At 46.0% G+C, this 26,549-nt stretch overlaps 1 protein-coding gene across 28 annotated transcripts in view; it reads right to left on the reverse strand.

Annotated features, from left to right (window-relative positions):
- Positions 1 to 10,031: 10,031 nt before the first annotated feature.
- Positions 10,032 to 26,549, reverse strand: part of LOC110538557 (nuclear GTPase SLIP-GC) — a 45,255-nt gene continuing 28,737 nt past the window's right edge. For 8 of the 28 annotated variants that reach the window (XR_016485431.1, XM_090194208.1, XM_090194212.1 and 5 more), the window contains 14 exons: positions 25,794 to 25,957; positions 24,406 to 24,523; positions 23,940 to 24,048; positions 23,655 to 23,782; positions 20,788 to 20,872; positions 19,210 to 19,361; positions 19,026 to 19,102; positions 18,682 to 18,887; positions 17,930 to 18,180; positions 17,611 to 17,730; positions 16,821 to 16,971; positions 16,075 to 16,116; positions 15,558 to 15,836; positions 10,032 to 11,636 (listed from right to left, as the gene is read on the reverse strand). Coding sequence is in view for 18 of the 28 variants with exons in the window: in XM_090194208.1 (XP_090050334.1) it covers positions 11,620 to 11,636; positions 15,558 to 15,836; positions 16,075 to 16,116; positions 16,821 to 16,971; positions 17,611 to 17,730; positions 17,930 to 18,180; positions 18,682 to 18,887; positions 19,026 to 19,102; positions 19,210 to 19,361; positions 20,788 to 20,872; positions 23,655 to 23,782; positions 23,940 to 24,048; positions 24,406 to 24,523; positions 25,794 to 25,957 (1,899 nt within the window). In the remaining 10 variants the exon portion in view is untranslated. Of the gene's footprint in view, positions 11,637 to 15,557; positions 15,837 to 16,074; positions 16,117 to 16,815; positions 16,972 to 17,610; positions 17,731 to 17,929; positions 18,181 to 18,681; positions 18,888 to 19,025; positions 19,103 to 19,209; positions 19,362 to 20,787; positions 20,873 to 23,654; positions 23,783 to 23,939; positions 24,049 to 24,405; positions 24,524 to 25,793; positions 25,958 to 26,549 lie in introns of those variants that run through there. The other 20 variants (XR_016485432.1, XM_090194209.1, XM_090194217.1 and 17 more) reach the window with 7 other exon arrangements.

Genomic DNA, 26,549 nt, shown 5'->3' on the forward strand with positions numbered 1-26,549 from the left:
TCCATATTCATGGAAAAGAGCTACAGTATTTATGTAAAAAAATACAAAACAATTCCAGTAGAACGGTGTTAAACATTTGTTAAATCCAGTTGATGGACCAGCGCAGGGCTCTTTGTTTCTGACAGGTGACTGGTAAGCGGTCCCTCAGGCATGAGAACGATGGGCTTTTCAGTACAAATTAGATTGAGAAATACTGCTCTATAACAAAGTTTACATTCTAAGTGACAAAAGTACATGGAGTATAGCAAAAATACAAGATTAATAACATGCGGATCCAAACGTTTATCATTATCTAGTATATATATATATTTTTAACCTTTATTTAACTAGGCAAGTCAGTTAAGAATAAATTCTTATTTACAATGACGGCCTACTCCGGCCAAACCCGGGTGACACTGGGCCAATTGTGCACCGCCCTATGGGACTCCCAATCACGGCCGGATGTGATACAGCCTGGATTCAAACCAGGGACTGTAGTGACGCCTCTTGCACTGAGATGCAGTGCCTTAGACCGCTGCACCACTCAGGAGCCCAGTAACTGTTGTTGCTGCATTGGTGCTGCTGGGCAGTTTCTCATAGCACTTCTTCATCTCTTCATATTCCTCAGAGACATCTGCAAAGAAGCATTGACATAAGCTTAAATGTTCACCATGTAACATTTGGTACCTGTTATTTAATTTTGCCTAATTATTTGAGGTACAGTAAGTACCATAAAAGTATTGGTTGCTAGTCTCTTAGTTAATTAAACACCAGATAAGTACCAGCTTAAACTGGGCTGTAGAAAGTATATAGTTTGACATGTAGTATAGTATGAATCTGGAATTGGGAGTTTTGCCTCTACACAACATGCAGTTAAATGTTTTGTCATGATGTTTATATTCAGCACTCCACCGTATTCCAGACCAGGCTTGACCCGTGTAGTGTATACTAGGACCAGATCTTTAGTGGGTGGGCCATCTCTATCAAGAACAGTCAAAACCTGCAGGCATTTTAGGCCTTCCTCAATGACTGGTCCACATATGTGTCACCACTGAGGTTAGTCTAGATGAAAACCAAGACACTTGGTTGTTGTTAACACTGGTACTTCCTGTCCCCCTTAGATGAGTGGTGCAGGTTGTGGAGGGTCTCTTGAAAAACATATCCACATTTCCACAGACTTTTTCTTCCTCAGTAGCATGTTGTTGGATGTGGCCCACTCTTCCAGCTGCTTTATCTCCAAGACCATTGAAGTGTCCTCTTGGATACTGGTTAGTGGTATGGCTTGGGGTAGCTCTACAACGTCTGCACACCCAGTGTCCAGAGTGTCACTGAAGACAACTTTTCAGGTGGACATGTGAAGGAGAAACAGATATGGTGAGGGACATAAATGTTCCCTCTGTCTTCTTCCTGTGGTGTATTTGTGGAGCCAGGCTATTCACCTTTGGGCACAGTTTAATGTCAGACAGATGTTGCAGGAGATTTGCCTGATCTACTCGATCAAAAGGCATTGGATATGTCAGCAAGTAACACGCTCACCATTGTTGGTTTTCTGGAGTCTGTAGCTGTCAGCCAGGAGTGTGTGGCTTTCATAGGGGTGATAGTAGTGCTGGACTTTGGAAGGTAGGCATACTGATTTGTGCACTGAGAGAGGACTGTGCTTTCCCTCGATCCTTGCTGGTCTCCCAGTCCCTGACGCTGAAAAACATCCCCACAGCATGATGCTGCCACCACCATGCTTCACTATAGGGATGGTGCTATGTTTCCTCCAGACATGATACTTGGAATTCAGGCCAAAAAGTTCAATCTTGGTTTCTTCAGACCAGAGAATCGTGTTTCTCATGGTCTGAGAGTCTTTAGGTGCCTTTTGGCAAACTCGAAGCGGGCTGTCATGTGCCTTTTACTGAGGAGTGGCTTCCGTCTGGCCACTCTACCTGATTGGTGGAGTGCTGCAGAGATGGTTGTCCTTCAGGAAGGTTTTCCCATCTCCACAGAGGAACTCTGGAGCTCTGTCAGAGTGATCATCGGGTTCTTGGTCACCTCCTTGACCAAGGCCCTTCTCCCCCGATTGCTCAGTTTGGCCAGGCAGCCAGCTCTAGGAAGAGTCTTGGTGGTTCTAAACTTCTTCCATTTAAGAATGATGGAGGCCACTGTGTTCTTGGGGACATTCAGTGCTGCAGAAATGTTTTGTTACCCTTCCCCAGATCTGTGCCTCGACACAATCCTGTCTCGGTGCTCTATGGACAATTCCTTCCACCTTATGGCTTGGTTTTTGCTCTGAGATGCACTGTCAACTGTGGGACCTTATATAGACAGGTGTTTGCCTTTTCAAATCATGCCCAATCAATTTAATTGTCCTTCACGGCGTAGTGTGTTACCAATTGTTTTCTTGGTGACTATGGTTCCAGCTGCCTTGAGATCATTGACAAGATCCTCCCGTGTAGTTCTGGGCTGATTCCTCACCGTTCTCATGATCATTGCAACTCCACGAGGTGAGATCTTGCATGGAGCCCCAGGCCGAGGGAGATTGACAGTTCTTTTGTGTTTCTTCCATTTGCGAATAATCGCACCAACTGTTGTCACCTTCTCACCAAGCTGCTTGACGATGGTCTTGTAGCCCATTCCAGCCTTGTGTAGGTCTACAATCTTGTCCCTGACATCCTTGGAGAGCTCTTTGGTCTTGGCCATGGTGGAGAGTTTGGAATCTGATTGATTGATTGCTTCTGTGGATAGGTGTCTTTTATACAGGTAACAAACTGAGATTAGGAGCACTCCAAATCTCAGCTTGTTACCTGTACAAAAGACACCTGGGAGCCAGAAATCTTTCTGATTGAGAGGGGGTCAAATACTTATTTCCCTCATTAAAATGCAAATCAATTTATAACATTTTTGACTTGTGTTTTTCTGGATTTTTGTGGTTGTTATTCTGTCTCTCACTGTTCAAATAAACCTACCATTAAAATTATAGACTGATAATTTCTTTGTCAGTGGGCAAACGTACAAAATCAGCAGGGATCAAATACTTTTCCCCCTTGCTGTATATACCACAATGGTCTCTTCCCTTTACCTGGGACGAGCAAGCTGTCAGGCGTCTTGAGTGACTGGCTCATGGATTCTTATAGTTCACGCTCCAGCTCCTCCACAATGTGTTTCTGATTTAGGACAGAAAGGTTTTAGGTAACACATTATTTTATGGTACACATACTAGCAGCTCATAAGAACCGATGATCTAATCTAAATCAGTGAAGAGTCATCATTCAACAGTTATATATTGGGGAGATGGGGGATGGCAGCACCAACACACCTGGCAACCTGTGACCAAAAGGTCTTCACACTGGGGCAGTGTCACGTCATATGCATGTAGGTTCCAATATGTCACTGGCCAATTAAGACCAAAAAGGAAGAGGGAGGGAGGTGAGGAGACAAAGGTGGGGTTGGACGGAGGGAGGGAGGTGAGGAGACAAAGGTGGTGTTGGAGGGAGGGAGGGAGGTGAGGAGACAAAGGTGGGGTTGGACGGGGGGAGGGAGACAAAGGTGGTGTTGGAGGGAGGGAGGGAGGTGGGGAGACAAAGGTGGTGTTGGAGGGAGGGAGGGAGGTGAGGAGACAAAGGTGGGGTTGGACGGAGGGAGGGAGGGAGACAAAGGTGGTGTTGGAGGGAGGGAGGGAGGTGGGGAGACAAAGGTGGTGTTGGAGGGAGGGAGGGAGGGAGACAAAGGTGGTGTTGGACGGAGGGAGGGAGGTGGGGAGACAAAGGTGGTGTTGGAGGGAGGGAGGGAGGTGGGGAGACAAAGGTGGGGTTGGAGGGAGGGAGGGAGGTGGGGAGACAAAGGTGGTGTTGGAGGGAGGGAGGGAGGTGAGGAGACAAAGGTGGGGTTGGACGGAGGGAGGGAGGGAGACAAAGGTGGTGTTGGAGGGAGGGAGGGAGGTGGGGAGACAAAGGTGGTGTTGGAGGGAGGGAGGGAGGTGGGGAGACAAAGGTGGTGTTGGAGGGAGGGAGAGAGGTGAGGAGACAAAGGTGGGGTTGGACGGAGGGAGGGAGGGAGACAAAGGTGGTGTTGGAGGGAGGGAGGGAGACAAAGGTGGGGTTGGAGGGAGGGAGGGAGGTGGGGAGACAAAGGTGGTGTTGGAGGGAGGGAGGGAGGTGAGGAGACAAAGGTGGGGTTGGACGGAGGGAGGGAGGGAGACAAAGGTGGTGTTGGAGGGAGGGAGGGAGGTGGGGAGACAAAGGTGGTGTTGGAGGGAGGGAGGGAGGTGGGGAGACAAAGGTGGTGTTGGAGGGAGGGAGGGAGGTGAGGAGACAAAGGTGGGGTTGGAGGGAGGGAGGGAGGTGGGGAGACAAAGGTGGTGTTGGAGGGAGGGAGGGAGGTGAGGAGACAAAGGTGGTGTTGGAGGGAGGGAGGGAGGTGGGGAGACAAAGGTGGTGTTGGAGGGAGGGAGGGAGGTGAGGAGACAAAGGTGGTGTTGGAGGGAGGGAGGGAGGTGGGGAGACAAAGGTGGTGTTGGAGGGAGGGAGGGAGGTGAGGAGACAAAGGTGGGGTTGGACGGAGGGAGGGAGGGAGACAAAGGTGGTGTTGGAGGGAGGGAGGGAGGTGGGGAGACAAAGGTGGGGTTGGACGGAGGGAGGGAGGGAGACAAAGGTGGTGTTGGAGGGAGGGAGGGAGGTGAGGAGACAAAGGTGGGGTTGGACGGAGGGAGGGAGGGAGACAAAGGTGGTGTTGGAGGGAGGGAGGGAGGTGGGGAGACAAAGGTGGTGTTGGAGGGAGGGAGGGAGGTGAGGAGACAAAGGTGGGGTTGGACGGAGGGAGGGAGGGAGACAAAGGTGGTGTTGGAGGGAGGGAGGGAGGTGGGGAGACAAAGGTGGTGTTGGAGGGAGGGAGGGAGGTGAGGAGACAAAGGTGGGGTTGGACGGAGGGAGGGAGGGAGACAAAGGTGGTGTTGGAGGGAGGGAGGGAGGTGAGGAGACAAAGGTGGGGTTGGACGGAGGGAGGGAGGGAGACAAAGGTGGTGTTGGAGGGAGGGAGGGAGGTGAGGAGACAAAGGTGGTGTTGGAGGGAGGGAGGGAGGTGAGGAGACAAAGGTGGGGTTGGACGGAGGGAGGGAGGTGAGGAGACAAAGGTGGTGTTGGAGGGAGGGAGGGAGGTGAGGAGACAAAGGTGGGGTTGGACGGAGGGAGGGAGGTGAGGAGACAAAGGTGGTGTTGGAGGGAGGGAGGGAGGTGAGGAGACAAAGGTGGGGTTGGACGGGGGGAGGGAGACAAAGGTGGTGTTGGAGGGAGGGAGGGAGGTGGGGAGACAAAGGTGGTGTTGGAGGGAGGGAGGGAGGTGAGGAGACAAAGGTGGGGTTGGACGGAGGGAGGGAGGGAGACAAAGGTGGTGTTGGAGGGAGGGAGGGAGGTGGGGAGACAAAGGTGGTGTTGGAGGGAGGGAGGGAGGTGAGGAGACAAAGGTGGGGTTGGACGGAGGGAGGGAGGGAGGGAGACAAAGGTGGTGTTGGAGGGAGGGAGGGAGGTGGGGAGACAAAGGTGGTGTTGGAGGGAGGGAGGGAGGTGGGGAGACAAAGGTGGTGTTGGAGGGAGGGAGGGAGGTGAGGAGACAAAGGTGGGGTTGGACGGAGGGAGGGAGGGAGACAAAGGTGGTGTTGGAGGGAGGGAGGGAGACAAAGGTGGGGTTGGAGGGAGGGAGGGAGGTGGGGAGACAAAGGTGGTGTTGGAGGGAGGGAGGGAGGTGAGGAGACAAAGGTGGGGTTGGACGGAGGGAGGGAGGGAGACAAAGGTGGTGTTGGAGGGAGGGAGGGAGGTGGGGAGACAAAGGTGGTGTTGGAGGGAGGTGGGGAGACAAAGGTGGTGTTGGAGGGAGGGAGGGAGGTGGGGAGACAAAGGTGGTGTTGGAGGGAGGGAGGGAGGTGAGGAGACAAAGGTGGGGTTGGACGGAGGGAGGGAGGTGGGGAGACAAAGGTGGTGTTGGAGGGAGGGAGGGAGGTGGGGAGACAAAGGTGGTGTAGGAGGGAGGGAGGGAGTTGGGGAGACAAAGGTGGTGTTGGAGGGAGGGAGGGAGGTGGGGAGACAAAGGTGGTGTTGGAGGGAGGGAGGGAGGTGAGGAGACAAAGGTGGGGTTGGACGGAGGGAGGGAGGGAGACAAAGGTGGTGTTGGAGGGAGGGAGGGAGGTGGGGAGACAAAGGTGGTGTTGGACGGAGGGAGGGAGGGAGACAAAGGTGGTGTTGGAGGGAGGGAGGGAGGTGAGGAGACAAAGGTGGTGTTGGAGGGAGGGAGGGAGGTGAGGAGACAAAGGTGGGGTTGGACGGAGGGAGGGAGGGAGGGAGGGAGGGAGGGAGGGAGGGAGGGAGGGAGGGAGGGAGGGAGGGAGACAAAGGTGGTGTTGGAGGGAGGGAGGGAGGGAGGGAGACAAAGGTGGTGTTGGAGGGAGGGAGGGAGACAAAGGTGGTGTTGGAGGGAGGGAGGGAGGTGGGGAGACAAAGGTGGTGTTGGAGGGAGGGAGGGAGGTGAGGAGACAAAGGTGGTGTTGGAGGGAGGGAGGGAGGTGAGGAGACAAAGGTGGTGTTGGAGGGAGGGAGGGAGGTGAGGAGACAAAGGTGGTGTTGGAGGGAGGGAGGGAGGTGGGGAGACAAAGGTGGTGTTGGAGGGAGGGAGGGAGGTGAGGAGACAAAGGTGGGGTTGGACGGAGGGAGGGAGGGAGACAAAGGTGGTGTTGGAGGGAGGGAGGGAGGTGAGGAGACAAAGGTGGGGTTGGACGGAGGGAGGGAGGGAGACAAAGGTGGTGTTGGAGGGAGGGAGGGAGGTGGGGAGACAAAGGTGGTGTTGGAGGGAGGGAGGGAGGGAGACAAAGGTGGGGTTGGACGGAGGGAGGGAGGGAGACAAAGGTGGGGTTGGACGGAGGGAGGGAGGGAGACAAAGGTGGTGTTGGAGGGAGGGAGGGAGGGAGGGAGACAAAGGTGGGGTTGGACGGAGGGAGGGAGGGAGACAAAGGTGGGGTTGGACGGAGGGAGGGAGGGAGGGAGACAAAGGTGGGGTTGGACGGAGGGAGGGAGGGAGACAAAGGTGGTGTTGGAGGGAGGGAGGGAGACAAAGGTGGTGTTGGAGGGAGGGAGGGAGGGAGACAAAGGTGGGGTTGGACGGAGGGAGGGAGGTGAGGAGACAAAGGTGGGGTTGGACGGAGGGAGGGAGGTGAGGAGACAAAGGTGGGGTTGGAGGGAGGGAGGGAGGTGAGGAGACAAAGGTGGGGTTGGACGGAGGGAGGGAGGTGAGGAGACAAAGGTGGGGTTGGAGGGAGGGAGGGAGACAAAGGTGGTGTTGGAGGGAGGGAGGGAGACAAAGGTGGGGTTGGAGGGAGGGAGGGAGGTGAGGAGACAAAGGTGGGGTTGGACGGAGGGAGGGAGGTGAGGAGACAAAGGTGGGGTTGGAGGGAGGGAGGGAGGTGAGGAGACAAAGGTGGTGTTGGACGGAGGGAGGGAGGTGAGGAGACAAAGGTGGTGTTGGACGGAGGGAGGGAGGTGAGGAGACAAAGGTGGTGTTGGACGGAGGGAGGGAGGGAGACAAAGGTGGGGTTGGACGGAGGGAGGGAGGTGAGGAGACAAAGGTGGTGTTGGACGGAGGGAGGGAGGGAGACAAAGGTGGTGTTGGAGGGAGGGAGGGAGGTGAGGAGACAAAGGTGGTGTTGGAGGGAGGGAGGGAGGTGAGGAGACAAAGGTGGGGTTGGACGGAGGGAGGGAGACAAAGGTGGTGTTGGAGGGAGGGAGGGAGGTGGGGAGACAAAGGTGGTGTTGGAGGGAGGGAGGGAGGTGAGGAGACAAAGGTGGTGTTGGAGGGAGGGAGGGAGGTGAGGAGACAAAGGTGGGGTTGGACGGAGGGAGGGAGACAAAGGTGGTGTTGGAGGGAGGGAGGGAGGTGGGGAGACAAAGGTGGTGTTGGAGGGAGGGAGGGAGGTGGGGAGACAAAGGTGGTGTTGGAGGGAGGGAGGGAGGTGAGGAGACAAAGGTGGGGTTGGACGGAGGGAGGGAGGGAGACAAAGGTGGTGTTGGAGGGAGGGAGGGAGGTGGGGAGACAAAGGTGGTGTTGGAGGGAGGGAGGGAGGTGAGGAGACAAAGGTGGGGTTGGACGGAGGGAGGGAGGGAGACAAAGGTGGTGTTGGAGGGAGGGAGGGAGGGAGACAAAGGTGGTGTTGGAGGGAGGTGGGGAGACAAAGGTGGTGTTGGAGGGAGGTGGGGAGACAAAGGTGGTGTTGGAGGGAGGGAGGGAGGTGGGGAGACAAAGGTGGTGTTGGAGGGAGGTGGGGAGACAAAGGTGGTGTTGGAGGGAGGGAGGGAGGTGAGGAGACAAAGGTGGGGTTGGACGGAGGGAGGGAGGGAGACAAAGGTGGTGTTGGAGGGAGGGAGGGAGACAAAGGTGGGGTTGGAGGGAGGGAGGGAGGTGGGGAGACAAAGGTGGTGTTGGAGGGAGGGAGGAGGAATAGGAATGGGTCGCATCTACTGAGAAGGGGAGATGGGACAGACAGGATAAATAATTCTTGTTTTATGTTTTCTCTCGTATTTTTTGCTTCTTTATACAGTTGAAGTCGGAAGTTAACATACACCTTAGCCAAATACAGTGGGGCAAAAAAGTATTTAGTCAGCCACCAATTGTGCAAGTTCTCCCACTTAAAAATATGAGAGAGGCCTGTAATTTTCATCATAGGTACACTTCAACTATGACAGACAAAATGAGAATGTTTTTTTCCAGAAAATCACATTGAAGGATTTTTAATGAATTTATTTTCAAATTATGGTGGAAAATAAGTATTTGGTCACCTACAAACAAGCAAGATTTCTGGCTCTGACAGACCTGTAACTTCTTCTTTAAGAGGCTCCTCTGTCCTCCACTCGTTACCTGTATTAATGGCACCTGTTTGAACTTGTTATCAGTATAAAAGACACCTGTCCACAACCTCAAACAGTCACACTCCAAACTCCACTATGGCCAAGACCAAAGCGCTGTCAAAGGACACCAGAAACAAAATACATGGCCCCACTGTAGCAGCATTCTTTTGAATGAGCGAGACCTAGATTATCTATTGGTCGATGTGAGAAAACATGAAATGGAAACTAAAGTAACCTATCAGCTTCAGGTACACTGTGTGGACCTCAAGCCTTTTCTGAACCAGCTCAGCCAACACTAACCACAAGGTCAACCATGTGAAAACCATGACTTGAATTCATGCTCATGTAAACCTGTTTTTAAAAGCAGTAGGTTACAGCAACATTATACATATGGCCTCCTGTAGGTTGATTTTGTAGTTGTGTGGTGTTGCAGCTTTCTCTTTGAAATGTGAGTGTTATTACATACAAAAAGTGCTTTGTTTTGTACATTTGTAACATGGTTGACAAAGCCCTTGGCACTATTTTCCATGCTTGTTGTGTAACCTTCTCATTGGCTGATGAGTTTCATCAATATCAGGTGTGATGAGACCTGGATGTGGCCGCCCAGAGGAAGGAGCAGATGAGAGGAAATAAAGCTACTGGTTTTGATTTGACATCTAAGTTTGACCCAGTTTTTGAAGAATAATTTATAGTTTGATGCCCAGTTTCCCCCTGTCCCTTTCTAGTTGTAAGTATATACTGTCCTGTTGATGATGAACGTTGGGTGATGTTTGTCCATCTAGTTCATTAATCTACATTTTGAGTGGGCCTTGTCTTTTTCTAACTCTAAAGAACAGAGAAAATAGATACTGTACTGTTACCTGGTGATGGTTTGCTCATTTCCACATTTGTCAGCTCAACCTGGATTGTTAGAGCCTGTGTATAATGTTAGGCAGAGCTCCTTATGCTCCTGTTTAAACCTGGGGTGGTGTAGTATGGCAGTGTTACACGCTGATAATATACATTTAGCATGATGTATTTATTGTAATAAGACCCATGATATTTTGAATTTGAAAATGAATTCTAATCATGTTGAACATTGGTATTGATCATATAGTAGTTATTTTGTTAGGACAATCATTAACGCCCCTCACCCTAAACACCACACCATGTTGTTTCATGTGAAGGGAATCGCCACACCATAACTATTTATAGTCATTATTTATTGAGAAATGAACCCATAACAGGACAAGATTTTCAAACATCCTCTTTCCCCCACAATGGACATAACAATAATCAACCAATTACAAAATGACTAAATGTAACTATTAGGTTATAACAACATCACATTGACACATTTGAGTTAAATGGTCAATTGGAAAGAAACACATCCAGCTGTTATTTCTGGATAAAAGCAGGTATAAAAGGATGAATCAATAAGCATAAACAAAACCTCATCAATCCTTTGAATTAATGAAAAATAAACCAACACCTTATTAACAAACTGTAGTAGCTCAAATAATATGCCTCCATTCAAAAGCAGAAAAAACCTAGTAAACATCTGTGTAATAAAGGACTTTTGATAAGATATGAAAATTCAGACCAATTAATTAAACAGAAAATATATGACAACACTCAAAACTGCATTTATTGTTCTGACTACACCGTTTCCATACAGGCTTGCTATTCCATATGTAGAGTAAGGCAACATTTCAGAGAAATAGAATGGAAACTGTGGTAAACAGCAACAACTGGACCATCACAAGGTTAAAGTTGGCCCTCTATGATAAGTATTTTCCTTCTATCTCTGTGGTGGCTGGACCTGTGTGGAACACAGTACCACCAGAGAACAGAGTAGCCCGTCAGAAACACACAATCTGACTATTAATAACATGACTCTGCACCCTTCTGGTTCAACACATTTGTACAAACTGAATGGTGTTAAATGTCAACATTTCAACATTAAAATAGTAATTTATAATCACTACATTAATATAAGTAAATGAGAGAAATGAGGAAATGCACCACCCAATTACAGAGAAAGAATGTAATTACAAAGACAAAAGACATTTAAAAATTAACATTGTTACAAATGACTGTAAACACTAGGACACACTACTAGCCTGAAGGAATCTGGTGTGTTTGTGGTAACATTCCACTCCTTGCCACTCCTTGCTGCATTTATCAAGAAGGCACGCCAGTGCCTGTTCTTCCTCAGGTGGCTGAAAAGACTTGCCACCAGTTTCTACAGATGTACCATTGAGCTGCATACTGACTGGCTGTATCACCGCCTGGTACGGCAGCTGCACCGCCCTCCACCACAAGACTGGGTGGTGGTGAAGTCTGCACCGTTCATCACTGGGGTTGAGCTCTGAAGCATTAAAACTGCTGAACAGCTTATCAATGACTGTCTACCTGCAATCACTGGCTGTCTACACACAGCACTCCACACATTCCCACCCACACAGACGCACGCACACCCACACTCATTAATTTACACACAGTGTATTCTGTGCGCGTGATGAATACATTTATTTTTGATTTTGATTGATTTTGTCATGCCAGACTGTCTAGCATGACAAGAAGTGTCAAGTAGTGGAATGTTAGCACAAACACAAGACCATAACATCTTTAACTTTAAATCATCATAGACTTGCTGTCAGTCTTATCTCCCAACACTCCGATGCAGATTAGGAGCCTAGTGACTGTAGTATTCTGACATCCTGCTCTGGAAGAGCGACCGCTTGCTGCCCTTTGTCCAGCGGTCGAGGACCAACCCAGGTCATGACATTCATCAGTGGGAAGCTGCTGCTGCCATTGGTAGAAGAATGGGATTAGAAATGTTACTGTAAATGTACATACTTCCCATCAAAATACATAAGAATACACACTATGAGAATACACACTATGAGAATACACACTATGAGAATACACACATGAATACACGCTCTGTCCACAAAACTGCACTGGACTCTGCAAAAATACCTTACAATATTATAGCAGGAATTATCTGCTTAATTAGCCTTACAAACAGGACAACGGAGTGGATCCTATGCAGCGACCCCAAAAAACGACTCCGAAAGAGAGGGAAACGAGGCGGTCTTCTGGTCAGACTCCGGAGACGGGCACACCGTGCACCACTCCCTAGCATTCTTCTTGCCAATGTCCAGTCTCTTGACAACAAGGTTGATGAAATCCGAGCAAGGGTAGCATTCCAGAGGGACATCAGAGACTGTAACGTCCTTTGCTTCACTGAAACATGGCTCACTGGAGAGACTCTATCCGAAGCGGTGCAGCCAACGGGTTTCTCCACGCATCGCGCTGACAGAAACAAACATCTTTCTGGTAAGAAGAGGGGCGGTGGCGTATGCCTCATGGCCAACGTGACATGGTGTGATGAAAGAAACATACAGGAACTCAAATCCTTCTGTTCACCTGATTTAGAATTCCTCACAATCAAATGTAGACCGCATTATCTACCAAGAGAATTCTCTTCGATTATAATCACAGCCGTATATATCCCCCCCCCAAGCAGACACATCGATGGCTCTGAACGAACTTTATTTAACTCTCTGCAAACTGGAAACGATTTATCCGGAGGCTGCATTCATTGTAGCTGGGGATTTTAACAAGGCTAATCTGAAAACAAGACTCCCTAAATTTTATCAGCATATCGATTGCGCAACCAGGGGTGGAAAGACCTTGGATCATTGTTACTCTAACTTCCGCGACGCATATAAGGCCCTGCCCCGCCCCCCTTTCGGAAAAGCTGACCACGACTCCATTTTGTTGATCCCTGTCTACAGACAGAAACTAAAACAAGAGGCTCCCACGCTGAGGTATGTCCAACGCTGGTCCGACCAAGCTGACTCCACACTCCAAGACTGCTTCCATCACGTGGACTGGGAGATGTTTCGTATTGCGTCAGATAACAACATTGACGAATACGCTGATTCGGTGTGCGAGTTCATTAGAACGTGCGTTGAAGATGTCGTTCCCATAGAAACGATTAAAACATTCCCTAACCAGAAACCGTGGATTGATGGCAGCATTCGTGTGAAACTGAAAGCGCGAACCACTGCTTTTAATCAGGGCAAGGTGTCTGGTAACATGACCGAATACAAACAGTGCAGCTATTCCCTCCGCAAGGCTATCAAACAAGCTAAGCGCCAGTACAGAGACAAAGTAGAATCTCAATTCAACGGCTCAGACACAAGAGGCATGTGGCAGGGTCTACAGTCAATCACGGACTACAGGAAGAAATCCAGCCCAGTCACGGACCAGGATGTCTTGCTCCCAGGCAGACTAAATAACTTTTTTGCCCGCTTTGAGGACAATACAGTGCCACTGACACGGCCTGCAACGAAAACATGCGGTCTCTCCTTCACTGCAGCCGAGGTGAGTAAGACATTTAAACGTGTTAACCCTCGCAAGGCTGCAGGCCCAGACGGCATCCCCAGCCGCGCCCTCAGAGCATGCGCAGACCAGCTGGCCGGTGTGTTTACGGACATATTCAATCAATCCCTATACCAGTCTGCTGTTCCCACATGCTTCAAGAGGGCCACCATTGTTCCTGTTCCCAAGAAAGCTAAGGTAACTGAGCTAAACGACTACCGCCCCGTAGCACTCACATCCGTCATCATGAAGTGCTTTGAGAGACTAGTCAAGGACCATACCACCTCCACCCTACCTGACACCCTAGACCCACTCCAATTTGCTTACCGCCCAAATAGGTCCACAGACGATGCAATCTCAACCACACTGCACACTGCCCTAACCCATCTGGACAAGAGGAATACCTATGTGAGAATGCTGTTCATCGACTACAGCTCGGCATTCAACACCATAGTACCCTCCAAGCTCGTCATCAAGCTCGAGACCCTGGGTCTCGACCCCGCCCTGTGCAACTGGGTACTGGACTTCCTGACAGGCCGCCCCCAGGTGGTGAGGGTAGGCAACAACATCTCCTCCCCGCTGATCCTCAACACTGGGGCCCCACAAGGGTGCGTTCTGAGCCCTCTCCTGTACTCCCTGTTCACCCACGACTGCGTGGCCACGCACGCCTCCAACTCAATCATCAAGTTTGCGGACGACACAACAGTGGTAGGCTTGATTACCAACAACGACGAGACGGCCTACAGGGAGGAGGTGAGGGCCCTCGGAGTGTGGTGTCAGGAAAATAACCTCACACTCAACGTCAACAAAACTAAGGAGATGATTGTGGACTTCAGGAAACAGCAGAGGGAACACCCCCTATCCACATCGATGGAACAGTAGTGGAGAGGGTAGCAAGTTTTAAGTTCCTCGGCATACACATCACAGACAAACTGAATTGGTCCACTCACACAGACAGCATCGTGAAGAAGGCGCAGCAGCGCCTCTTCAACCTCAGGAGGCTGAAGAAATTTGGCTTGTCACCAAAAGCACTCACAAACTTCTACAGATGCACAATCGAGAGCATCCTGGCGGGCTGTATCACCGCCTGGTATGGCAACTGCACCGCCCTCAACCGTAAGGCTCTCCAGAGGGTAGTGAGGTCTGCACAACGCATCACTGGGGGCAAACTACCTGCCCTCCAGGACACCTACACCACCCGATGTCACAGGAAGGCCATAAAGATCATCAAGGACATCAACCACCCGAGCCACTGCCTGTTCACCCCGCTATCATCCAGAAGGCGAGGTCAGTACAGGTGCATCAAAGCTGGGACCGAGAGACTGAAAAACAGCTTCTATCTCAAGGCCATCAGACTGTTAAACAGCCATCACTAACACTGAGTGGCTGCTGCCAACACACTGACACTGACTCAACTCCAGCCACTTTAATAATGGGAATTGATGGGAAATGATGTAAATATATCACTAGCCACTTTAAACAATGCTACCTTATATAATGTTACTTACCCTACATTATTCATCTCATATGCATACGTATATACTGTACTCTATATCATCGACTGTATCCTTATGTAATACATGTATCACTAGCCACTTTAACTATGCCACTTTGTTTACATACTCATCTCATTTGTACATACTGTACTCGATACCATCTACTGTATCTTGCCTATGCTGCTCTGTACCATCACTCATTCATATATCCTTATGTACATATTCTTTATCCCCTTACACTGTGTACAAGACAGTAGTTTTGGAATTGTTAGTTAGATTACTTGTTATTACTGCATTGTCGGAACTAGAAGCACAAGCATTTCGCTACACTCGCATTAACATCTGCTAACCATGTGTATGTGACAAATTTGATTTGATTTGATTTGATTTGTAAACTGATCTTTAAATATACTGTATGATGTCTGTAAGAGGGCAGTGATTATTTATGCAACAAAATAATGGGGGGGAATGCCATGCACACAATGCTGCAATATCGATAACAATGAAATGAGTTGAATATCTGATGGACAGACGAATAGTTCATGTCTGTACAAGCCCTAAGTGAGGGCCGTCTATTTGAAATATGATGGTTGTTTTGGGAAACTTTGCAAGTTACAGGGGCCGTACTAATGTCCCTCCATGTTTCAGCTACTCATAGTGGGAGAGCAATAATAATAAATGATATGACAGTCATCAAATGCTTTTATCCAAAGGGACTATATATATTTCTGCATATATTTTTACATATGGGTGGTCATGGGAAGTGAACCCATTATCCTGGCATTGCAAGCACCATGTTCTACCAACTGAGCTTCAGGGGACCAGAGGAGTTTGATCTTACCCAGGTCCTGGACAAGACGAGGTTCATGGTTAAGGAGAGCTTTGTAGAAGGCAGATTTCACTCTTGTTCCTCCTGCTTGTAAAGCATCCGACATTAGTCTCATTTGTTCCTGACTGGTCCCAGCCATAAGGAGTCTTGAGTGCAATTCATCTGGGATCATCTCCTCCAAAAGCAGGTCATCTGCTACATCCAGCACCATCTTGACCCTCTGAATGAGATCAGCCATATGCTTATCCACAAACGCTTGCTCCGAGAGCTGCTTCAGTACAGCCTCAGCACCTGAGATTCATGTCAGAAAATGGTTATATTATTAGAGCCATAATTAACTAAAACCCATAAGAACAAATGTGTTCTACAAAACAAGCCACTAAATACAACAAAACATATTTGATGACCTGAATGTGTCTCTCTTAACAAGACTGATCACTTGATGATGTACATCATTTTGTGCAAGACAAGACTTAAACACATTCCATATCAGACATGTAGCCATAGACAATGAGAAACAAAACCCTACCAGGATGAGGGTTGATCGGACTGACTTGAGGTGGTTCAAAATCTGAAGTTGTGGAGAAGAAAATCAAATCACATTTATTTTATCCTGTGTGTTGAATACAGTTGAAATGTGTAGGTGATGAGGGGTGTACAGTGTGTTGAATACAGTTTAAATAAGTAGGGGTTGAGGGGTGTACAGTGTGCTGTATACAGTTTAAATAAGTAGGGGGTGAGGGGTGTACAGTGTGTTGAATACAGTTTAAATAAGTAGGGGGTGAGGGGTGTACAGTGTGTTGTATACAGTTTAAATAAGTAGGGGGTGAGGGGTGTACAGTGTGTTGTATACAGTTTAAATAAGTAGGGGGTGAGGGGTGTACAGTGTGTTGTATACAGTTTAAATAAGTAGGGGGTGAGGGGTGTACAGTGTGTTGTATACAGTTTAAATAAGTAGGGGGTGAGGGGTGTACAGTGTGTTGTATACAGTTTAAATAAGTAGGGGGTGAGGGGTGTACAGTGTGTTGAATACAGTTTAAATAAGTAGGGGGTGAGGGGTGTACAGTGTGTTGTATACAGTTTAAATAAGTAGGGGGTGAGGGGTGTACAGTGTGTTGTATACAGTTTAAATAAGTAGGGGGTGAGGGGTGTACAGTGTGTTGAATACAGTTTAAATAAGTAGGGGGTGAGGGGTGTACAGTGTGTTGTATACAGTTTAAATAAGTAGGGGGTGAGGGGTGTACAGGTTCATAACAAACTGGCATTTGATCTAACCTGTTGGAATTAGACACTCCCACACTCTTTGGTCGTTACTTCCTCTGTCTAAAAGACTCAGTCTGATGTTCTCCGCACCCGACATGCAGTCTAAAAACACCTGAAATGTGGGGTGGAAGTTTGGGCTGTAGTCATAGTCTAACTGCCCACTCTGAAACACAAGATGAAAAATAATATTAGCCAAATGTAGACAGTAACAGAGAGATAGAATTACTGTAGCTGGACATATAGCACATAGAAAATTTTTATTGTGGGAACTTCCTGGTGTCAGGTACATGCACATAAAAACCACACATCAAACCCAACACCACAAACCAGTAGTAGCACATTACAAAGGAATACTTACACTGAGTGTACAAAACATTAAGGACACCTTCCTAATATTGAGTCACAACCCCACTCCCCACAGTTTTGTAATCATGGCTGGATGTCTTTTGGGTGGTTTTTCTTGATACACACGGTAAACTGTTGAGCTTGAAAAACCCAGCAGTGTTGCAGTTCTTGACACAAGCCAACTGCTGTACCATACATACCCTGTTCAAAGGCACTTAAATATTTTGTCTTGCCCATTCACCCTCTGAATTGCCCACATACACAATCCATACCTAAATTGTCTCAGGGCTTAAAAAATATTATTTAACCTGTCTCCTCCCCTTCATCTATACTGATTAAAGTGGATTTAACAAGATTCATCTGCTCAGTCAATGTCATGAAAAGAGCAGGTGTCCTTAATGTTTTGTACACTCAGTGCATATAGGAATGTATGGTAGAATGTGATGGCCATGCTTACTTTTGGCTGTATGCTAAAATTTGCCACCAGCTCACAGCAGAGGCCATATTTTCCTCTAGGAGTCAATGTGCAGTTGGAGCTGGTTTGAATGAAAGTACTCCCCCTCTGTTGGTATTCCACCTTCAAAGAATAAAGGTGCATTACTTCAAGGCAAACTGATCAAACACATTCACACTAACAGTTCTGAAAGAAATCAAGGAATGGTAATGAGCCATTTTACCACCATTTATCCAGCTAGAACAATATCTACGTTCAAGTTCATTCTACAAAACAACTCTTGCCGTGTGCAGAATGAATTCCTTCATACTGTAAACATTACCTCACAAAGTGGCACATTCTTGGGCAACAAAATAACATTCAGTATGCGCTTCTGTGGTCTGTTCCCTTGTGGTCGGAGGAACAGCAGCACCTGGCTTCGGACCGGGAGGAAGGAGAACACATCCCTGATGAGGCCAAAGAGGGAGAGGTGTGTGATGTTTACAATCACGTGTGTAGCAGTCGTCTTGAGTGGCTGAACAATCTCCATGTTGCCATCAGTAACATGGGCCACGGACACATTGTCATCCTTCTCTGCAGAATAAGAACAATTATTTTATTGACTGTAAATAATGCTTTAATTTACTGTAAATAATGCTTTAATTTACTGTAAATAATGCTTTAATTTACTGTAAGTTTCATCCAAAGTATGTATTATTATTGGATGTATTATTCAGTGTTAGTGTCCCATTATAGCTGTTTTATAATTGTGTTAGAATAACCTTGATATTGTATATTAAAACAATCAATATACTGAAATGATGCATCACTTACCATCACACATACAGCGATGCATCACTTACCATCACACATACAGCGATGCATCACTTACCATCACACATACAGCGATGCATCACTTACCATCACACATACAGCGATGCATCACTTACCATCACACATACAGCGATGCATCACTTACCATCACACATAAAGCGATGCATCACTTACCATCACACATACAGCGATGCATCACTTACCATCACACATACAGCGATCCATCACTTACCATCACACATACAGTGATGCATCACTTACCATCACACATACAGTGCGGGAGATGCAGTTTGCAGACAGACTGCTCAGGACAGTCAATGCTGAATAGGGGTCCTGCTGGTGTCATGGAGCCCAGGAGGCTCCTGTCCCATTGAGTCACCTTGTAAACCACATCTCCCTTCCCTTCCATCAGAAACACCAGACCAGTGGAACTGCACTGGAAAAGACCTGCCTTTGGGCATTGAAGCCTGCGATGCAGACAAAAGGAAAAGATGACAGTTGTAAACTTTTGGGGGGAATAAAAAGAGTCAAGCACTCTTTTGGTAAACATGACCATAGGAAAAGGCCATGATAAAGTCGTGGAAGTTTCAGTGATCCCTAGTTACCTATACGTAGGCTTGCGGTCATGTGTTGTAAGATCTTTGACAATCTCAGGATTTAACATTGTTACACTTGTTGACACCTGTAACAGAAAAAGGAAGACCAGGTAACAATAGTACATGGGATCAAATACTCTCAGACTGAATTCCTATGGTTGAGATGTGGTTAATCAACTCCCCACAAGCATACCTTCACACGCTTCCTACCATTCCCAGACTGTGATTCAAATATGGTAGTTTTTGTGTGTAAATCCAGTCTTGGAGTGATTTGTACTGTACTAGCGCAACCCATCAGTTTCTCATAGTACATCTTCATCTTGTTATACTCCACAGTGACATCATCTGCACAAGAGAAAACATTCAGAACAAGCATCAGCTTTTAAGATTTGTATATTTTGATGTTAGATAGTGGCCAATCCCCTGAAATTAATTATATTTGGTTTTATATTTGGTTTGTTACTTTAGGGTGATTTGACCATTTCTTTTTAAGTAAAAAAACACATGCTCATATGTCCCCATAATTTATATTGTTTGTTAGCTTGTGGTGGCTAAAGTTAGCTGAGGTTTGTAGTGGCTGTTTGAAGAAAACCAAACATGGATTACAGTTTCTCCTGGCCACATGGATTACAGTTTCTCCTGGCCACATGGATTACAGTTTCTCCTGGCCACATGGATTACAGTTTCTCCTGGCCACGTGGATTACAGTTTCTCCTGGCCACGTGGATTACAGTTTCTCCTGGCCACGTGGATTACAGTTTCTCCTGGCCACGTGGATTACAGTTTCTCCTGGCCACGTGGATTACAGTTTCTCCTGGCCACGTGGATTACAGTTTCTCCTGGCCACGTGGATTACAGTTTCTCCTGGCCACGTGGATTACAGTTTCTCCTGGCCACGTGGATTACAGTTTCTCCTGGCCACGTGGATTACAGTTTCTCCTGGCCACATGGATTACAGTTTCTCCTGGCCACATGGATTACAGTTTCTCCTGGCCACATGGATTACAGTTTCTCCTGGCCACATGGATTACAGTTTCTCCTGGCCACATGGATTACAGTTGCTCCTGGCCACATGGATTACAGTTTCTCCTGGCCACATGGATTACAGTTTCTCCTGGCCACGTGGATTACAGTTTCTCCTGGCCACGTGGATTACAGTTTCTCCTGGCCACCTGTCACCAGAGGGCAGCAGAGACCGTCCTAGAGACAGTAATGACACTCAGGTGTGTCCTATTACTCATTATGATTTCCCTGTTAAAAGAGGTGTGTTTTCTGTTTTCCTTTGCAGAAGCTTGAATTGTTTGCCATGTACATTTGTCTCCTGAGTGAGTTTGAGATGGTGTTTGTTGGTTTTCCCAGTGTTACTGTGATCCTTCGGTTACCGTTTCTCAGTAAAGAATTTATGTTTATCCTTAAGCACTGATTCCTCAACTGGTCTCTTCTCTGCACATGGCTCCAAGCTCACCAGCTCCCACTAACATCAAGTTGTAAAATCCTGAACTTTAGACTGCCATGGACTAAAATCCTGAAATGTTTTTGTGTTCTTGTCTTACTTTATTATAACCCAAAATAAAAGTTTATTACTCAATTTGTTATAAACAACAAGATTGTAAGTAACGTGAGTAATGTATAACTTGAAAACATTTACTTATGACACAAGTTAAATGCAGCTCAAGATAAAGGGGACATGGTTTCCAGACATGTTCTGACGAGTACTTGACTTGATTATAACTATATTGGAATAACTAAAGCATTTGGTCCCTTCATTTACCTGGGAGGAATGAGCTGTTGGGGGTCTTGAGTGAGAGATCCATCGATTCTTGTAGTTTACACTTCAGTTGCATCATGATGTGATCCTAATACAGGACAGAAATAATTATTTAGTCCACTCTCACACCAAGTGATGATTGTACTTTACCACAATCAGGTCTAAATGCTGTGCATCGGGTGTTCATAAACTAAGTTCTTCTTAAGTGCATTTTGGTGTGCTTTCAAGCCGCAAATACTTGAATTCAGCAAGTGTGCTCATAATCGCTATGGTGGCCTGTGGAAACATGCAGATCCCAAGAAGAGTACTAACCTAAACCCATCTGAAAATGCACCTCTAACCTGCTGTGTGAAGGCAGTATGACAATAGCAACAACACTTGAGTACATTTACCTTTAGCAAACATCAATCCATCTGCTGTACTTCATTTGAACACTAACATACACTACCGGTTAAAAGTTTTAGAACACCTACTCATTCAAGGGTTTTTCTTTATTTTTAGTATTTTCTACATTGTAGAATAATAGTGAAGACATCAAAACTATGAAATAACACATATGGAATCATGTAGTAACCAAAAAAGTGTTAAACAAATCAAAATATATTTTATATTTGAGATTCTTCTAATAGCCAACCTTTGCCTTGATGACAGCTTTGCACACTCTTGGCATTCTCTCAAACAGCACAATGTAGAAAATAGACTAAATTAAGAAACACCCTTGAATGAGTAGGTGTTCTAAACGTTTGACCGGTAGTGTACATGCCACATGCTGCTATTCAAGGCGATATGGACTACAGACCTATATGGCTTCACCAGTGGCAATGTATTTCTTTTGAATTTTCAGAGATTTGCAGCATGACAAATGAACATCTATGTAAAAGTGTATTTTTATGGGATTGTGATGTTGCTGATTAACAGACCTGAAAGTAACTTTTGGGACAAAACCCTATGTACGTACAGTTTTATCCAAGCAATATCGACACTATTTTGCCAAATCTAGATGTGGAGTGGCCCCTCTCTCTATTGAGACAGGTCAAAATAAAACGCTCCCCTAGATAAACGTATATGTACTTTTTGTAACGCCGATTTTCTTTGAAACTGAAGCTCATGCATTATTTTACTGTGGGTTATACAACAAAATCTGCGTCATCTGACCACTTCTTTATTGAGCGAGTCACTGGTACTTCCTTCTTTAGTTTTTGCTTGTAAGCAGGAAGCCTGAGCATAGAATTGTGGTCAGATTTGCCAAATGGAGGTTGGGGGAGAGCATTGTATGCATCTCTGTGTGTGGAGTAAAGGTGGTCTAGGATTTGTTTCCCTCTGGTTGCACATGTGACATGCTGGTAAAACTGATTTAAGTTTACCTGCATTAAAGTCCCCGGCCACTAGGAGCGCCAATTCTGGGTGAGATTTTCTTCTTTGCTTATGGCCTTATAGAGTTGGTTGAGAGTGGTCTTAGTGCCAGCTTCGTTTTGTGGTGGTAAATTGATGGCTACGAATAATACAGATGAGAACTCTCTTGGTAGATAGTATTGTCGACAGTTATCACAAGGTACTCTACCTCAGGCGAGCAATAGCTCGAGACTTCTTTAATATTAGACATCGTGCACCAGCTGTTATTGGCAAAAAGACACACCCCCACCCCTCGTCTTTCCAGAGGTAGCATCTCCGTTCTGCCGGTGCAAGGAAAATTCCGCCAGCTCTATATTGTCCGTTTCTTCGTTCAGCCACATCTCGGTGAAACATAAGATGTTACAGTTTTTAATGTCGGGTTGGTAGGATAATCTTAATAGTAGGTCATCAATTTTATCTTCTAACAATTGCACCTTAGCAAGAAGAATGTAAGGCATTGGGAGTTTACTCGCTCGCCTACGGATTTTCAAAAGGATCCCCGATCTGCGCCCCCTTTTCCGGCGTCTTTTCTTCACACATAAGGCGTGGATCTGGGCCTGTTCCAGTGAAAGCAGGATATACTTCTCGTCAGACTCGTTAAAGGAAAAAGTTTCTTCCAGTCTGCGGTAAATGTCACCATCGTAATTGTGATGTGGAGGAGGACTGTTAATGAGTTATGATATGAACCTCAACTACACGATTTGATTAATAAAATGAACCCTAGGGATTCAACCCTGTGGGGATCTTCATGCACCATCGACCTCAGTGAGAGGAAGAAGAAGGTAAGTCATGGGCCTATAGTGGCCGGTGGGAGAAATGGGGCTGGTACATGCTACATTTCAGCTTCATTTTCAAAACGTGGTTTGGCATAGTCTCTAGCACGGGTATGGCAGAAGCACACTTTTGAGAACAGCCATAATGATGACACTAGGCTGTCATTGTAATGATGCATCTATTAGGATACTGTACCTAAATATGAGCTTTTGCATAGCATGACGCGAATGAACTATAGATATGCTATGAATATATTTCAATAATCTTTACTGATGTGTTATTACAGGTCCCAAACGCGTTCATGAAATGCTTAGGGTAATAAATGCATTATGGACATGTAGTCAAAGTCAATCATTACCCTTTTATTGTTTGTTTTTATGCATACATGTGTATAGATGATGTAATGTATGTACCATGTTTGACCATGATTGTTTTTATGCATACATGTGTATAGATGATGTAATGTATTATAGATGAAGCATGTACCATGTTTGACCATGATTGTTTTTATGCATACATGTGTATAGATGATGTAATGTATTATAGATGAAGCATGCACCATGTTTGACCATGATTGTTTTTAGTGCCTCAAAACTCAATTTCATGTGTTATTTGTTTATCAGTATTTTGTATTATTGTATCATTGTTGAGTGTCACTTAAATGCATTTTTCAAACTCTAACTCTATGGTACAATGTGTCAAACCTTCAGGTTGGTTAAACAAACCAGCATATCTTCCTTGGCCTTCTGGAAAATGTTGTTATTCTTCATGTGCTGATGTAAATCATCTTTCATCCTTTTCAGAGAATCTTTTCCTGTATGCTCTGATGCCCCTAAAACACAGTCATCATATTGTTTCCATAACCATTGTATCTGCTATTAATACATTTAAATATGTTTAAGAACGTGTTACTTCCCAAATATCATTATAATTTTCATAACTAGAATACAACACTTTCTCAGATAATATATTTTCATTTTAAGACTTACTTATATAGCATCGATGCATGGTGTCCTTGATTGACTCGGTTAAAGTGGAGTAGATTTTTTTCTTTTTCTCACGGAGGTCAAAGATTAGTTTTGCCTTCAATTCAGTTTCCTTTCAGATAGAAAAACATGGTCAAGAAGACCCTAATTTAAGTCTTTTCCTTACCTTGTAAGCAGTCTATGGAACAGATAATAGTAACCTTATTTCTGGACGGTGTGTTTACATGGCTACTTTCTAAAGATTGGGTGAGTGGGGGAGGGGGGAGGGGTTCAATGTTGCATTTCCTGATTGTTTGTTTAAAATTTCAAAAAGGCACTCGCACACCTGAGCTATCTTCTATCTTTGTTGCAGGTGCATGGTAACAATTGAATACAGGAAGGACATGAGAAAACTGCACAATGCTCTTGCTATTATCACCGTTCTTTATCAAGCTTTACATATCGTTCTCTTTTTCTTTTTAAACCCTACCTCCGTCTTGAGGAATGCCAGATGCAGTGACACTTCCGGGTGCTCCCCAACCAAGCTGTTTGTGTCAAGGGTGAATGTATCAATCTGTTCCCTGATTGGGCCACCTTTGCCCTCGTTTCTGAAACACAATATGTTGAAATCAGAAAGATGGTTAGTAGATGTGATTTAACAGGGCCCTAATCATTCCATGTGTATTATTTACACACATTCAGAAAGTACTCAGATTCCTTTACTTTCTCCATGTTGTTGCGTTACAGCCTTATTCTATAATGTATTAAGTTTCATCAAGGATCTCTCTGTACTTCTCTCTGTTCGTCTTTCCATTGATCCTGACTAGTCTTCCAGTACCTACTGCTGAAATACATCCCCACAGCATGATGCTGCCACCGCGATGCTTCACCATAGGCATGGTGCCAGGTTTCCTCCAGACGAGACGCTTGGCATTCAGGCCGAAGAGTTCAAACTTGGTTTCATCAGACCAGAGAATCTTATTTCTCATGGTCTGAGAGTCCTTTAGGTGCCTTTTGGCAAACTCCAAGTGGGCTGTGAAGTTCATTTTACTGAGGAGTGACTTCAGTCTGGCCACTCTACCATAACGGCCTGATTGGTGGAGTGCTGCAGGGATGGTTGCCCTTCTGGAAGGTTCTGCTATCTCCACAGAGGAACTCCACTGTGTTCTTGGGGACCTTCAATGCTGCAAAAATTGGGTTCTTGGTCACAGCCCTGACTAAGGCCCTTCTCCCCTGATTGCTCAGTTTGGCCTGGCGGCCAGCTCTAGGATGAGTTTTGGTGGTTCCAAACTTCTTCTATTTAAGAATGGAGGCCACTGTGTTCTTGGGGACCTTCAATTCTGCAGAAATGTTTTGGTACCCTTCCCCAGATCTGTGCCTCGACACAATCCTGTCTCGGAGCTCTACGGACAATTCCTTCGACCTCATGGCTTGGTTTTTGCTCTGACATGCACCGTCAACTGTGAGACCTTACATAGACAGGTGTGTGCCTTTCCAAATGATGTCCAATCAATTGAATTTACCACAGGTGAACTCCAATCTAGTTGTAGAAACATCTCAAGAATGATCAATGGAAACAGGATGCATCTGTGCTCAATTTCGATACTCATATCAAAGGGTCTGAATAGTTATGTTAAAAAGGTAAATTCTAAAAACCTGTTTTCACTTTGTCATTATGTGTGTAGATTGATGAGGGGGAAAAAATATTTAATCAAATTCAGAATAAGCCTGTAGCATAACAACATTTGGAAAAAGTCAAGGTTTCTGAATACTTTCCAAATGCACTATATATATATATATATATATATATATATATATATATATATATATATACATAGAGAGAGAGAGAGAGAGAGAGAGAATGATTAAATGACTTACGGGAAATGTATCTTGAACTGTTCATCAATGAGACTTCTCATACATGAGGCTAAACTCTCATTAAGGTTTATTTCCCTTCTCCTTTCCCTTTTCGGTTTGTGAACGCCGCCATTCTTGCATAAAGACTTCACTACTTGATGATATCCATTAGCTTTTTTCCCTCTCTGGGAAGAAAAAATGAAAATATGTTTAACATTTTTAACAGCACAGCACTGGAAATCTGTCATGTGTGAGTATCTCTTCAATAGTTGCTTTTCCAGTTTCGTGCAAGCCTACAGTATATCTGTGCAAACCAATGGGTGCTATCGCCAGAGAAATGTGAAAATCGAGAGACTGGATACATGATAACTTCATGGAGATAAGAACTTACAACTCTACCATTCTTTCGCTCTCCAGTAGTTTGGATAATGACGACTTGTGCACATTACTTTGGTTAATTGTGGGTTCTTGAGTCTTGAAGCACAGACTGAGTCATGAGGGACAGACAAGTGCTTCTGTTGGTGTTTTGGACCCGGGTTTGTGCAGTAATTATGTTTTTCTCTGGCTTCAGTTAGATGGTTGCTTCTTTCTCGCTCCAAGTTGCCTTCTGCTGGTTGTCTTTTAAGTGCTTTTTGGGCTTGCCTGCCCTTTCAGTGCCCTTGCTGCAGCTCGCCAAAGAAAATCCTTCTTGGGAGACCGTGTTGGGGAAACCTGATGGTGTGGCCAGTCCATTGGAGCTGTGCATTTCTGCTGTTTGCCCTCTGCATTACCTCCAGG

The sequence above is a fragment of the Oncorhynchus mykiss genome, chromosome 12 (assembly GCF_057628025.1).
Source record: "Oncorhynchus mykiss isolate SJ-2025 chromosome 12, ASM5762802v1, whole genome shotgun sequence".
NCBI classification, from domain to species: Eukaryota; Metazoa; Chordata; class Actinopteri; order Salmoniformes; family Salmonidae; genus Oncorhynchus; species Oncorhynchus mykiss.